This window comes from Oncorhynchus kisutch, unplaced genomic scaffold (assembly GCF_002021735.2).
Source record: "Oncorhynchus kisutch isolate 150728-3 unplaced genomic scaffold, Okis_V2 Okis06b-Okis10b_hom, whole genome shotgun sequence".
NCBI classification, from domain to species: domain Eukaryota; kingdom Metazoa; phylum Chordata; class Actinopteri; order Salmoniformes; family Salmonidae; genus Oncorhynchus; species Oncorhynchus kisutch.
In genome coordinates, this window is record NW_022261983.1 from 2,432,679 (window position 1) to 2,448,236 (window position 15,558).

A 15,558-nucleotide genomic window follows, 5' to 3' on the forward strand; every position below is an offset into this window, starting at 1 on the left:
CAAAACCATATCCACAAACACAGGTGGGAAAACAGCCATTTAAATATGATCCCTAATTAGAGACAACGATTACCAGCTACCTCTAATTGGGAATCATACACAATCACCAACATAGAAAAACAAACCTAGAACCCCACATGGAAATAATAAACTAGACTAACCCCCAGTCACACCCTGACCTACTCTACCATAGAAAATAAGGACTCTCTATGGTCAGGATGTACACTGTAGGCCTTTCAAGCTTTTATCGAGAGGTCACACAAGACAAAATGGAGGATGAGAAACTTAGAAAAACAAAATCAATCTACACTATAGGTCCAGGGCCCACTCCCAAGCACTTTGTCCTACCTCGATCTTGTGCACAGGGTCTGAAAACTTTGGATAGGTGAAACAAGACAGCATCAGACCTTTCTGCCCTGAACCAAAGTTAAAGGAAACTTAAACGATTCTTCCACGTTGAGTAGGGATGTAGGCCTCTGTGATCAAGGCCTCGCTATGCCCTCAATTAAAAGCAGGTCGTGTCTATCTATAACTAAAGATGGAGGAGGGGTGGATCAAGGACGCGCCACTCTCAGGAATGAATGACAACCGGAATGTGGGAAACTTATTAAGGAAGAACAATGTCAATTATCTCCTGTGAGACCCTGTTAGGAGAGATGATAAATCCGATTCACATGGCGATGTGTAGTGGGCTGTTACTGTCTACCAGGGTAGAGAGAGGAGAGCTTAGACACAGCACTATAAATGCACAAAGTAATGGGGTGCGGTATCTTGTAATACTTTTAGCATAACACAGTGAAGAATAGGTCAATCTACGGTCAACATTATAAGGTACAGGGAGCTTTAACTATCACACATACAAGTGTTTCAGAATAATATAATAATATGTTTCGGAATAATATCAAACTTTAATATGGACTTCAAGCAATGGAAACACTATTGTAAGCCAAGTGCACACATTCTTAGTTGATGCTATTTTCACAAAAAGTTTTGACAACAGAGAAATCACAGAAACTCTCATGTCCAAGCTTTAGTAATAACAACATCAACAAATACTTATCATCTCAGCGCTAAACAAGCTAAGAGCACAATGAAGATGAAAGCACACAGAGCACTGTACCGAAAGTGGCGGGAGATGCTCCTATCCCTCCCCATGCCTCTTCAGAGTACCAGGAAGTAGTGAAAGAGCTCTGAACGAGAAGGTAAGTAGGCGTCTCTACGTCCTTAACAAGAGTAATTAGTCCTCATGTGGTTTGAATAAAGAAAATAACTCTCAGGAGAAACAGTGGGGAGAAAGACAGGAGAAGAGGAAGAAGGTGAGGAGAAACAGTGGGGAGAAAGACAGGAGAAGAGGAAGAAGCTGAGCTTGCTGCAGGGTAGGAAGCCAGCCGCCCAAAAAAGAGAGAGAGAAGAATAAAAAGCGTGGCTCTCTCTCTCAAAAATCTCAAAATCTCAAAAACATCCTCAGGACAGAGTCAGATGATACGCCTCTCTTTGTTTCACTCTACTCCTCCTCCTCTCCCTTTTCCTTGACTACTGGGCCACCCAGGGGTGGTCATGGCAACCGCTCAATACCAAAATGCTCATGTGTGTCCAAGGTGTCACCCAAAGTGAGAATGGAAGAGATTTAGTCGTCTAGTCTCTCAGAGGACGGAGGGAGGAACGGGTGAGTAGGGAGAGAGGAGAGAAGAGTCCCTTCTGAATTACAGAGGCAGGTCAGCTCAGACTGTGAGATACACTGATGAGCAAATTACGTAATGGAATGGAGAGAGAAGGATTGAGGTCTATTAAATGAAGCAGAGAATCACACATCAATTGCAACAACAGTAGCCAACAGCACAGCAGTGGAATCTCCCACAGAAAACCTACTCACACGGGACTCTTTAAACACGATATACCAACTTTAGCCACACTATTAGAGAGGACATGCAGCAAGAAAACGTCTCTGTAACTTTCCAGTTAACGAGATATATAAACAATGCTCCAATATTTTCTGACTTTCAACTTACTATTTGCCCACATAATGTAAAATAACTACCACAGAACATTGCAGGACATACTGCACTGTATGCTCTTCTCCAGAGCTGCATCGTTTGATATGTGTGACACTTGTCACCCATATGTTTTGCAGAACATTGAAGTGTTCCAGGACTTGCTAACCCATGGGTTGTTCGTCAGTTTAAGAAGTTCTGCTGGCGACTGCGTCAGAAATGGAAGAGAGAATTTATTAAAGGAAGTAGGCTGCTTAAAAATAGAACACATCCATGGGGAGAGATGGGGAGATTGGCTGGGACAGAAGCACAAGCTGGCTGGTCAAGTTTAGAAGAAGCTGGAGAGGACAGTGACTTCACCTATGAATCCACAGGGCAAGTGCACACCAAGGCAGTGATGATCAAATAGAGAAGAGGAAAGATAATGAAAGCGAGAGAGAGAGAGAGAGATAATAAAGTCTGTGAAAACACCCAGTGACAGATCATCTGGGTCCACCCATTATAAACAGAGAGTTAATATTGATGAGAGGGACTGAGACAGTGGTGGAGGTGTGACGCACACGCTGCTGTTCTCGCATGGTAATCTATGTAGGGAGGCAGTGGAGATGTAGCCTTGTACGAACCATCCTGATCTCGCGATCTCACATTCAGTTTCGTTACACAGATACTATACGAATCCGTGTAGCGAAACCGAATGTGCGCTTGCAAGATTAGAATGGTTCGTACGAGGCTGGTGGAGATGCATATGTTAGTCAAATCTAGCTCATCACTGCCCAGCAAAGGTCAGAGGGATGAAAACAATCAAGTACAGCAAGCAACACAGGACAATCTACATTAGTCCAAATGGCAACAGCAGAAGCTGCAGGGTTTTAGACTATATTCCAGAGACTGAACCTCATCATCAACCATTTACATCAATCAGGACCTCAATCTCCTCAAAACTGAGCAAAACTGTTTCACAACAAACTGGATGCTGTAGTACGATGACATGTGAACTCAAACCTGTGCAAAGTACAGTTCAAAAGTACTATCATGACACAAGGAGAGACCCAGATGCAGACACAGGAGGCAGATGGTTGGAGTTTAAGCTGTTTAATAATCCAGAAAGGAATAGGCAAAGGCAGGATGAATGGTCAGGCAGGCGGGTACAGAGTCCAGAACAGGAAATGGTCAAAACCGGGAGGACTAGTAAAAGGAGAACAGCAAAGGCAGGAGTATGGGACAAAAATGCTGGTTGACTTGAAACATACAAGAAGAACTGACACAGAGAGACAGGAAACACTGGGATAAATACACAAGGGGAAACAACCAACACCTGGGTGGGGTGGAGACAATAACAAGGACAGGTGAAACAGATTAGGGTGTGACAGTCCCCCCCCCCCCCAGGGGTGCCTAGCTGGGTGCATACCTGGCTGACCGGGGTGTCGGCGGTGAAAATCGGCGATGAGGGCCGGGTCCAGAATGTATTTAGCAGGGACCCAGCACCTCTCCTCCGGGCCATAACCCTCCCAATCAACTAAGTACTGGAAACCCCTGCCCCGTGGTTGAACCCTCAGGAGGCGTCTCACCGTAAATGCTGTCTGGCCATCAATGACACGGGGGGAGGGACGGGCCTGGAAACAGAAAACAAAGGACTGGGAGACACAGGCTTAATCCTAGACACATGGAAGGTAGGGTGAATACGGAGGGTACGGGGTAACACAAGACGGACAGCAGTGGAACTCAGGACTCTGATAGGAAAAGGACCAATGAAACGGGGAGACAGCTTGAGGGACTCTACCCGAAGGGGCAGATCCCGAGGGGAAAGCCACAAACTCTGCCCAATGCAGTAGCGGGAAGCTGGGGTCCGGCGACGGTCCGCTTGTCAACAATACCTGGAGTTGGCCTTGAGAATAGCATCTGGGCTGAGGGCACGCTAACCTCCTGCTCTTGTTCCGGGAAGAATGGAGGTTGATACCCATGGAGCACTCAAAAGGGGAGAGTCCCTTGGCAGAACAGGGAAGGGTGTTCCCGGGCATACTCCACCCAGACCAGTTGATGGCCCCAGGTAGTGGGGTTGGTTGCAACCAGGCATCTTAAGCTGGTCTCCAGGTCCTGATTAGCTCGCTCCGACTGGCCATTTGATTGGGGATGGAATCCGGAGGACAGCCTGGCTGATGCCCCAATAAGGATGCAGAATGCCTTCCAAAACTCAGATGAGAATTGAGGACCCTGGTCGGAAACCATATCCACCGCGAGACCATGGATCCAGAAGACGTGATGCACCATGAGAAAACCGATCCACCACTGTCAGAATGACGGTGTTGCCATCAGACGGGGGAAGCCCAGAGAGATATGGGATCAGGGACAATGAGGGACTGGTAGTGGCTGAAGAAGGCCAGAAGGAGCTTGCCGTGGAGTCTTGTTCTTGGCGCACACCGTGCATGCGGTGACGAAGGCAGAGACGTCAGCAACCATTGTGGGCCACCAGAAACGTTGTCAAAGGAAGGCTAGGGTAGGGTGGGAACCAGGATGACAGGTTAGTCTGGAGGAATGAGCCCATTCCAGGACCCGAGACCGAACTGAGTTAGGGACAAACAGCAGGTTGGCCGGGCCCCCTTCAGGTCCAGGCTGGAAACATTGTGCCTTGCGAACCAGGGTCTCAATACCCCAATCCACTGTGGCTGCTAGGCATGAGGTAGGGAGAATGGTTTCGGTGACCGAGGGTGTGGCAGAGGAACTGTATAGGTGAGAGAGAGCGGCAGGCTTCACATTTTTGGATCCTGGGCGGTAGGAAATGGTGAAGTTGAATCTGGTAAACAACAGAGCCCACCGGGTCTGCTTAAAGGTAAGGCATTTGGCTGTACGGAGATAATCCCAATTTTTATGGTCGGTCCAGACCAAGAATGGCTGTTCTGCTCCTTCCAGCCAGTGCTTCCACTCTTCCAATCTTGACCACCAGGAGTTCTTGGTTGCCTACGTCGTAGTTCCTCTCTGCAGAATTGAGACAATGGGACAGGAAGGCACAGGGATGAAGCTTTTGGTCCTGTGCAGATCGCTGGGACAGGATGGCCCCCACTCCAACATCAGATGCATCCACCTCAACCACAAATTGAAGCGGCGGTTCCGGATGGATGAGGATGGGTGCTGTTGTGAACCGATGCTTCAGGTCCACAAAGGCTTTGTTGACAGCAGGAGACCATTTAAACGGTACTTTGGGAGAAGTGAGGGCCGAGAGGGGGGCCGCCAGGGTGCTGTAACCCCAAATGAAACGGCGGTAGAATCCTAGGAAATGTTGCAACTGCACCCTGGATGTAGGTTGAGGCCAATCCACCACTGCTTTCACCTTTCCAGGATCCATCTGGACATTACCCTCAGCAATGACATATCCCAGAAAAGTGATTGTAGAGCGGTGGAACACACACTTCTCGGCTTTCACGACTTTCACGCCGAAGGACCTGCCTGACATGAAGAACAAGTTCATGGGCAGACCGGGAAAAAACAGGATGTCGTCAAGGTAGACGAACACAAAACAGTTGAGCATGTCCTGGAGCACATTGTTTACCAAAGCCTGAAAGACAGCAGGGGCGTTGGTGAGTCCAAACGGCATTACCTGATACTCATAATGTCCGCTGGCTGTGTTGAAGGCTGTCTTCCACTCATCCCCTTCGCATATCCAAACCAGGTGGTAGGCATTACGAAGGTCCAACTTGGAAAAAACGGTGGCCCCCTGAGGGGTAACAATTCAAAAAAACTAAATTGAAAACAAGCAACACCTGGAGGGGTTGGAGACAATAACAAGGACAGGTGAAACAGGTCAGGGTGTGACAAGCACACATTTTAGTTGTCAACTAAACAAAATCATTCATATTTTCATGATTGATTGCCTTTTAAGGTAAAAATACAATGTTATCTTCCATCTGTCTGGTTAACAACAACCAGTAAATCTTACAGAGTGCAGACAGAGTCACAAACACAGGAAAAGTAATGATTATATCATGACAAGACAGTGAACAAGACAATCTCTGCCCAGGTCTGTGCCTGCCCAGGTCTGTGTCTGCCCAGGTCTGTGCCTGCCCAGGTCTGTGTCTGCCCAGGTCTGTGTCTGCCCAGGTCTGTGTCTGCCCAGGTCTGTGTCTGCCCAGGTCTGTGTCTGCCCAGGTCTGTGCCTGCCCAGGTCTGTGTCTGCCCAGGTCTGTGTCTGCCCAGGTCTGTGTCGGCCCAGGTCTGTGTCTGCCCAGGTCTGTGTCTGCCCAGGTCTGTGCCTGCCCAGGTCTGTGTCTGCCCAGGTCTGTGTCTGCCCAGGTCTGTGCCTGCCCAGGTCTGTGTCTGCCCAGGTCTGTGTCTGCTCAGGTCTGTGTTGGCCCAGGTCTGGGTCTGCCCAGGTCTGTGTCTGCCCAGGTCTGTGTCGGCCCAGGTCTGTGTCGGCCCAGGTCTGTGTCGCCCAGGTCTGTGTCGCCCAGGTCTGTGTCTGCCCAGGTCTGTGTCTGCCCAGGTCTGTGTCTGCCCAGGTCTGTGTCTGCCCAGGTCTGTGTCGGCCCAGGTCTGTGTCGGCCCAGGTCTGTGTCGCCCAGGTCTGTGTCTGCCCAGGTCTGTGTCTGCCCAGGTCTGTGTCGGCCCAGGTCTGTGTCTGCCCAGGTCTGTGTCGGCCCAGGTCTGTGTCTGCCCAGGTCTGTGTCTGCCCATTACAGACTGGGTCACAGCTCTCTGACTAACACCTAATGAATAAAGGGATTATGGGCAATGAGAGTCAGTGGCGTCAATATTCCCTAACACTTAATGTTTTTGGTCCAGCCCAAAAATGTAAAAATATGTTTGTCTCATTTCAGTCTGTTATGAGTTTCCATAACTACACATCACTTGCATTATGCAGTATAACATTTTTAAAGTTTCACTGGCAGATTGTAATTACAAAAATAAACACTACAATATACTGCGCTAGACAGTATCAGGCACTGCAAAAGTACCTAGAGTGACACGGAGCCTGCAGTGATAGGTCAAGATTTCTCAATGCAGTGGACCGCTCTCGTCCCTTGACCCCCCCCCCCCAGTTAGATGTTAATGTTGTCATGACTGTCCTGTGAGGATCACAATGGGTCAGATCAGCTTGGCAATGGTTCACAATAACCAGACCTTCTCTCACCCACAGAAGAGGGGAGGAGGGAACTGGTGGGGGTTTTGACACCTAACGCCCTGTCGTAAATTTAAGTAGAAGAAGAACATATATCTACCCTTTAGTATCAAACAAAGGAATGGCTATGTTTCACAGACAGTTTTCCCGCTGAAACTCTCACACAGACAAAAGTGGATACTGGAACAATATTTCTCACATAACAATGTGGGGAATGGTCAGTGGGGAGCTATAGAAACTAATGTCATATTGTTTTTTATTTTGTGATGTCATTAAAACTGGTATAAAAGAAATACTATAACTTGAAAAGTATTTACACTACAGTATGAAGTCTCCATCCTTAACGTTGTGCATATAATATGAAAACATATTAAAGTATTTTGGTTAAGATAGGAATGTGTGTGTTTGGAGGTATGAGAGAATCTATCTCCTATAAACTGTGCATAAGTAAGTAGCCATGCCCCGAGTGAGGTCGGAGAGCGTGTCAGACTGACGGAACAATCCCCTTTTGACGAGAGTGCATAAAAGGATTGCCCACAGTAATTAACATTACACCAGGAAATGTGAGGCAGTAGCTACATGTTTGAAATGGTTGGAACTTTGAACCTCAACAAGAGATGAAGAAATAAACTCACCTTCCTTTAGACCAGAGAGACGGCAAGCTGCAGCTCATGTCCATCGTGTCCAAATCCTGACTATCAACACGAAGAGGAAAACAAACTCCCCTCTCAGACATTCACTGGTACAGCTGATTAGCTGTCCTGAGTCAAACCATCCTCCTACTCCTGTCAAATCACCGTAGTACACTACTCTCATCATCCCACTGGAACCATCAGCACGGCTGGCTCTTATCTTCAAATAAGCAGCTTCAGGAGAGAATGGATCAGAGTGAACTCTGTAGTTCTGTTCAGGACAACACAATGAACAAAGGCACCCATACGTAAATACATTCATGATTTCTTATTCCAAACGGGTGGCGGTTCATGTGCAAACTATATTATGTGAGAATAGTTCTGAAAATGTATTGACGATAAGTGTCTTTTCCTCTCTCCTTCTCCATGTCGTTGTGTAAAAACCGTATTGTGTGTTAGTGTATATGTTTATTCTGTGTAAGTATTTAGTTAGCTAGTAAATAAATAATGAAACCAATTTGTGTCGTACTGAATCATGAGTAAGGCTGGGTTTTTTGCAGAAGCATGAGGTTACGACTGTTCAGAATGATGATATGATACAAGGTAATGGTAAATAAGATGACTGTTTATCGATGTAATATATACCTTATGGAGTTTAATTCAGGAGATGGAAACTCTTTAAACAACCTGTTCCATGGTGCCCCAAATTTATAATGAGTCAGTCATTAAATTATTAATTTATTCGGGTAACAATTAAACGTAGTTAGTGGATTAAATAAATAACAGTCATCATATCAATGAAAGTAAAGTCACGACAATGTCATCACTCAGCAAAACGCCTGTTACTCAGTCAGAGTCTGTAGCATAGTACAGAGCCAATATGGATATTTGGAACTTCTTCCGAAAGAGAGGCAAAAAGAAGCAAGCAGGTTGAGCACGAGCAGGCAGCAGTGAATGATGTGGAGGGGGCAGAACAGCCAGAATGTCGAAGTTCAGCATTAGCAGCTGAGTTAGCCACAGGTTTGTGCAGGGTTGGTGGTAGCTAACTAGCTAGTCTCCCTCAGCATAAGGGTTGGCTAATGCTAGTAAGCTAACATTAGTGCTCAGCATCTTTAAGTGACAGAAGAGCACAGATGGAGCGAGAACAGAGGTGGGTTGAGCACACAGTAGACTGTATCACTTCAAGCTGCTCTGTAGATTATTTATTTGCACAAATTAAAACAGGTGAAATACAGACAATGAAAACGTAAAACATGGTTTACAAAGAATTTGCAGGTTAGGTGAAAAAGCCACTGAAATGACTATTAAAACATTTTTTACAACTAGGACAGGAAAAGAGAGGAGGGTAGACAAGACACAGTAACATAAAAGACTAAGATACAGCAACAGAAGAGGGCAGACGACACAGAGAAAATTATGGAGAGCGGCAGAGGATGGGTGAGCACACTGTGGACTGTATCACTTAACCTCTCTTGGGTAGGGGGCAGTATTTTCACGGCCGGATGAAAAGCATACCCAAAGTAAACTGCCTGTTACTCAGGCCCAGAAGCTAGGATATGCATATAATTGGTAGATTTGGATGGAATACACTCTAAAGTTTCTATAACTGTTAAAATAATGTCTGTGAGTATAACATAACTGATATGGCAGGCGAAACCCCAAGGACAAACCATCCCCCCCCAAAATAATTCAGCCTACCACTATTTTCAATGGCGGTCTCTTTTATTAGAAGGCGAAGTCCTCCCGGATTGCAGTTCCTAGGGCTTCCACTAAATGTCAACAGTCTTTAGAAGGAGTTTCAGGCTGGTTTTTGGAAAAATGAGCCAGAAATTGTAGTTTTCTAGGTGGCTCCTATTTTGGCTGTAGTGTTTCCAAGCGCGTGGAAGAGAGTGCGTTCTTTGGTATTTTTCTCCGCTAAAGACAATAACGATTCTCAGTCTTAAATTTGATTGTTTATTTACGTATTAGGGTATCTAAGGTTCGACTATAAACTTTGTTTGACTTGATTGGAAAAGTTTATTAGCAACGTTTGGGATTTATTTTGTATGCATTTTGATGGAGGGAAACTGGGTGGATTATTGACTGAAGCGCGCCAGCTAAACTGAGTTTTTATGGATATAGAGAATGACATTATCGAACAAAAGGACCATTTGTGATGTAACTGGGACCTTTTGGAGTGCCAACAGAAGAAGATCATCAAAGGTAAGGCAGTTATTATATCACTATTTCTGACTTTCGTGTCGCACCTGCCTGGTTGAAATATTTTTCATGGTTTTGTGTGCGGGGCGCTGTCCTCAGATAATCGCAAGGTGTGCTTTCGCCGTAAAGCCTTTGAAAATCTGACACAGCGGCTGGATTAACAAAAAGTTAAGCTTTATTTTGATGTATTACACTTGTGATTTTATGAAAGTTAAATATTTATAATTCTGCAGTTTGAATTTCACGCTCTGAAATTTCACAGGATGTTGGCCAGGTGGTATGCTACCATCCCACCTGCCCATAAGAACTTGAAGCTGCTTTATGGATTCTAATTACTGCACAGCGTGCATGCATGCTTGTGTGCGTGTGAGTGAGAGAGATTGGGTACTGTGGGATTCTTTAATCAGTTTGGCTAATTGGACAGGCCGGAGTCTGTTTGAAGTTGTTGAGTGGTATGGAGGTTTTTGGCAATACATTGTAGATGTATTTGGTCCAGAGAAGAGAGTAGAGAGTGTTCCAGAGTAGAGACACAGTAGATTTGTAATTGAGTACGGGCAGTGTCTGCTGTGGGAGGTGGGAAGGTGCAAGTTATCTGTTGCTGGACCCAAGGAAGAGTAGCTGCCTTGGCAGCAGCTAATGGGGATCCATAATAAATTAAATCTCTCAATGTTCTAATCTCTCAATGTTCATCTCAAAGTGCACCAAATTAATGCATTTGGCTGTTGAAATTCCTTTCTTTTTTTGGGCTGGGGGAGAACGCCTCCGGACATCCCTACTGGCTTTGGGCTAAGCCCCAAATCCTACAAAACGCCCCTGATGAGGGCAGAGAAGAGAGAAGTTTTTGGGAGTAAGATTCTGCTGTGACACATACAAATGAGACCCAAACTACATGATCTTCTCCCATTATCACATCTGTCACATTATGTTACATTACCTCTTACCTCCCCTCCCACTGAGGGAGGGGAGCAGACTAAACTCTCTCCAGTCAACACTGGTTATGGAAAAATAATATGAGCCTTCTGTTTTTGGAGTGGAGGAGAGTGAGCTAGGAATATTCCTTGATGGTGAGAGAAACTCATCGTCACTGCACAAAATTTATAAGAAGCAGAAAGCAACAAACAACGCCCATTGAGAAACAAACAACGCCCAAGCCAGGACATTCATTTATTTTGACAATTGATAACACGTAAACTAGAACCCCTACCGTTGGAAGCCTACAGTAGCTATCAACTAAGTATTAGTACCATTGCGTTCTGACAAAACAGTCCTCTCTACCAACCATAAATAGTACAGTTGTTGACAAATAGCAGCTATCTTCTAAACTCCAAACTCTATGACATTTCACCATCACAACTGGCCTCAGGGCATTATCAAGTACAGGAAGATGAGAGGAACACAAAACGAATCAAACTGGCCAAAGGCTTAGTCAAACAAACCAAAATCCCTACCCACACTATAAAAATAAATATAAGTTTTATTGTCACATACACTAGACAGATGCAGTGAAATGTGTTTAACAGGGTCACTAATAATAGTACAGCACCCCTTGATCAAATTAGCATAAAGTGCCTTGCTCAAGGGCACGTAGACAGATTTTTCACCTTGTCGGCTCAGGTTTTCGAACCAGCAACCGGCCCAATGCTCTAACCGCTAGGCTACCTGCCACCCCTCTACTGTATCTTATGGTGTACACAACACCTGCATAACTGTCTATTTCACAACACCTGCCCAAATCACAGTACTGACATCACTTAGATCACTAGGCAGCAGTACTCACCTGAAGCAGGTCATCATCAGCAGCATCGCTTTCTGCAGGGTTCATAAATCCAAACCAGAGGAAGGAAGTGTGTGTGTGTGTGTGTGTGTGTGTGTGTGTGTGTGTGTGTGTGTGTGTGTGTGTGTGTGTGTGTGTGTGTGTGTGTGTGTGTGTGTGTGTGTGTGTGTGTGTGTGTGTGTTGTGTGTGTGTGTGTGTGTGTACGTGTGTGTGCATGTATGTGTGTGTGTGTGTGTCCAAAGCCTGTCACTGCAGTGTGCAGATGCAGCAGATGTGAGAGTGACTGCGTGTGCATCTCTCTACCACCAACAGCAAAGTGTCTGCAGAGAAGCTAAGAGCTGGATAGGGACTGAAAAAAACGATCATAATCAACAATGAGATGCAAGAAATGTGTGTGTGTATAAGTCTCTCAGACACACAGAAAGTGCCTGCGCACACAAAAGTGTTTATTTTCTACTTCGCTATCAATGCTGAGAAGAAAGAAACGTGATATTCCCTGGGGACTTTGACAGTTTTCCTCTGTACCGGAGGGATAAATGGGCTGCGCCCCCAAATGCCATCCTATTACCTACATAGTGCACTAGTTTAGAGAAGAGCCTGGTCAAAAGTAGTGCACCTTACAGGGAACAGGGCGCCATTTGGGATGTTCCCATGGAGTATGCAAACCAAACTGACATCTCCAGCCTGAGGAGGATTTCAAACAGGCAGTCCTCACCACGAGACAGCCCACTGGTGACATCTGATCAAAGTCATTGAGCTTCACCACATAACTGATTCTGTTCCTGCCACCATTCGGAGGAAAAAGTATGAGGAAAGCAGTTTTTCTATGAAATATTGATTGTTACGCAATTAAATTGCTCTTGTTCCTCCAATGCAGACCTATTGTTGTTGAAGACTACCATATCGATTAATACCTCAGCCAGGGCCTGTATTTATAAAGCATCACTGAGTAGGAGTTCTGATCTAGAATCAGGTCCCCCCTGTCCATATAATTCTATTCAATATGATCTAAAAGGCTAAACTAATCCTATATCAGCACACTTACTGGTCCTGGTCCATTAAACACACTAAGGTCTATTCGACTCTCCCCAAGCTCATTTCTGTGTAGTAGAACACTAAAACACAAAGGGTATTGGTAGACCACTTGAATATGATTAATTACAATGAACATTCAAAGCTCCCCATGTGGGTAAAATCAATTGTTCTGATCCAATGCACAGTAAGTCATCCAGGTGAGCTGAACTGAACCGATCAATCTAAATGGATGAGATGAATTTTGGATTGCTCAAAGGGTTCTGTTTTCCAGGACTGTTCAATATGTTCTCACAATAGTATGAAAACATACAAATAGAAATGTGCAACTCAATCAGGTTCCATTCAATTCAATACAATGGTATTAGTTCCCTTGAGGGCAATTAGAAATACTACACCATGTGATGAAACTAAGATTTGACCATAGATCATAAACATTGTATACAGTATGTATATGGACGTCAGAGCATTCCACATGTCTGAGCCTTCCCCGTGAGCAACCTTGGTGAGACATATCCAATATCAAAGCACTATTCATATCACACACATACAAACACAAACTGCATCTTCAAACTCAGGTCTGACACCAAGGCTGTTCACTCACACTAAATAATATGCTGTCCTGATTATATCAGATTGGTTGAAGGTCGCTGTAACTGAATATCTGTCCACCACTGTGTATGAGTCTGTACCAATGATACTGTCACTGTTAGTCTTTGTTGTATATTTTGCTATGGGTGGGTGGGTGTGATAAGGAAGTTTGTTTGAATCTGTTGTGCTCAAAGGTGTTTGTGCTTTGTGATGCTTGGCAGCTCCTTAAAAAACCCATCAGGGAGAAGAGTCGCTAGTCACTACGACAGGATGTGACTCAGAGAGCTATATGACTCTCAAAGAGATTGTGTGTGTGTGCATTTGTTTTTTTTAGGGGGTGGATCAGTTTTAATATTGCATATATATTGTAGCTTCTATCAATGTAATTGTCTGCATCATTTCCAATCCGCCTTATATATACTAGATAAATATATATATTATTTTAAATATATACAGTACCAGTCAAAAGTTTGGACACACCTACTCATTCAACTGTTTCTCTTTATTTGTACTATTTTCTACATTGTAGTTTAATAGTTGAGTACATCAAAACTATGAAATAACACGTATGGAATCATATAGCAACCACAAAAGTGTTAAACAAATCAAAATATATTTTAGATTCTTCAAAGTAGCCACCCTTTGCCTTCATGACAGCTTTGCACACTCTTGGAGGAGGTGTGATGGTGCTTTGCTGGTGACACTGTCTATGATTTATTTAGAATTCAAGGCACAAACCAGCATGGCTACCACAGCATTCTGCAGTGATAGGCCATCTCATCTGGTTTGCGCTTAGTGGGACTATCATTTGTTTTTCAATAGTGCAATGGCCCAAAACACACCACCAGGCTGTGTAAGGGCTCCAAGAAGGAGATTGATTGAGTGCTGCATCAGATGACCTGGCTTCCACAATTACCAGACCTCAACCCAATTGAGATGGTTTGGGATGAGTTGGACCGCAGAGTGAAGGAAAAGCAGCCAACAAGTGCTCAGTATATGTTGGAACTCCTTCAAGACTGTTGGAAAAGCATTCCAGGTAAAGCTGGTTGAGAGAATGCCAAAAGGATGCAAAGTTGCCATCAAGGGAAAGGGTGGCTACTTTGAAGAATATAAAATATATTTTGATTTGTTAAACACTTTGTTGGTTACTACATTATTCCATATGTGCTATTTCATAGTTTTGAATGAGTTGGTGTGTCCAAACTTTTGACTGGTAAATTTTTTTAAATATATGTTTTCCCCTAACCCTACCACCCCTCCCCTAATTTAAGTTTACTAATGGACAACACTTAGGCTTCTACTTCCAGCTCATATAGTACATACTATATACATTTTACAGACACAGTATATTTTACATTTACATTTTTATTCCCATCCTTCAGCTACCCTCAACCCTTCCATCTCTGAACAGAATACAATTTGGATCTATTTGCCATATATGATACTCTATTTTCCATATATGATATTCTATTTGCCATATCTTTATCAAATGTGCTGTGATGTTTCACAGAAAGTTTTGAACCTATATACATTTTACGGACCCCCCCCCCCCCCCCCCCCCCCCCCCTCCCGCAGTACATTTCAAACTCTCCCTTGTAGGGTAAGCATTAGAATAGTCTAAATCGCCTCAATATTTGCAGCCATAGGTGACAACATCTCTCTAGGAGCTGATCCGTCGTCAGTATTGTGGAATCATTCTCTTTCTAATGACGCACTTAGTGAACGTGCTCTCTATGTGGTGTTTTGGGAAACGCATGTGACAACTTTGGCCGTTTTAGGATCAATGCATTGTTCAAATAATCGTAAGCTTATCGGGAAACCGGGCCCTTGTCTGATCCGACCATGACACAATGCCACAAAGAGGCGGCATGATAGCATGTTATAATCAGCTGATTGGTACCTGACGCTGTCAATCAGCTGCTGATGGTCCTCATTGATTAAGATGTCTGGGAGGGCTTCAGCTAGGTTCTCCACGTTCCGCTCGGCTGCGTACTGCTTCAGAACACCAAACAGCTGTTCCTTTATATCTGGCTCATCACCAAGCACCTCCTCCACCTGCAAGAAGAAGATAAACACAACTTCCTGTTGACCTCTGTGGGCTTCTGAGTGTGGAGACCTCCACAGATAGAGACACAAACAGAGACAGAGTTGGAGACGGAAACAGACACAGAGGTGGAGACAGATGCAGAGACAGAAGACAAAGATGCAGGCACACACCCCTGCCACCC

At 44.7% G+C, this 15,558-nt stretch overlaps 1 protein-coding gene across 1 annotated transcript in view; it reads right to left on the reverse strand.

The window, feature by feature from the left end:
• grid2ipa (glutamate receptor, ionotropic, delta 2 (Grid2) interacting protein, a) overlaps nt 1-15,558 on the reverse strand; it is a 47,781-nt gene that overhangs the window by 27,934 nt on the left and 4,289 nt on the right. Inside the window, 1 exon segment of the mRNA XM_031814364.1 lies at nt 15,231-15,385. Within this exon segment, the coding sequence (XP_031670224.1) occupies nt 15,231-15,385 (155 nt within the window).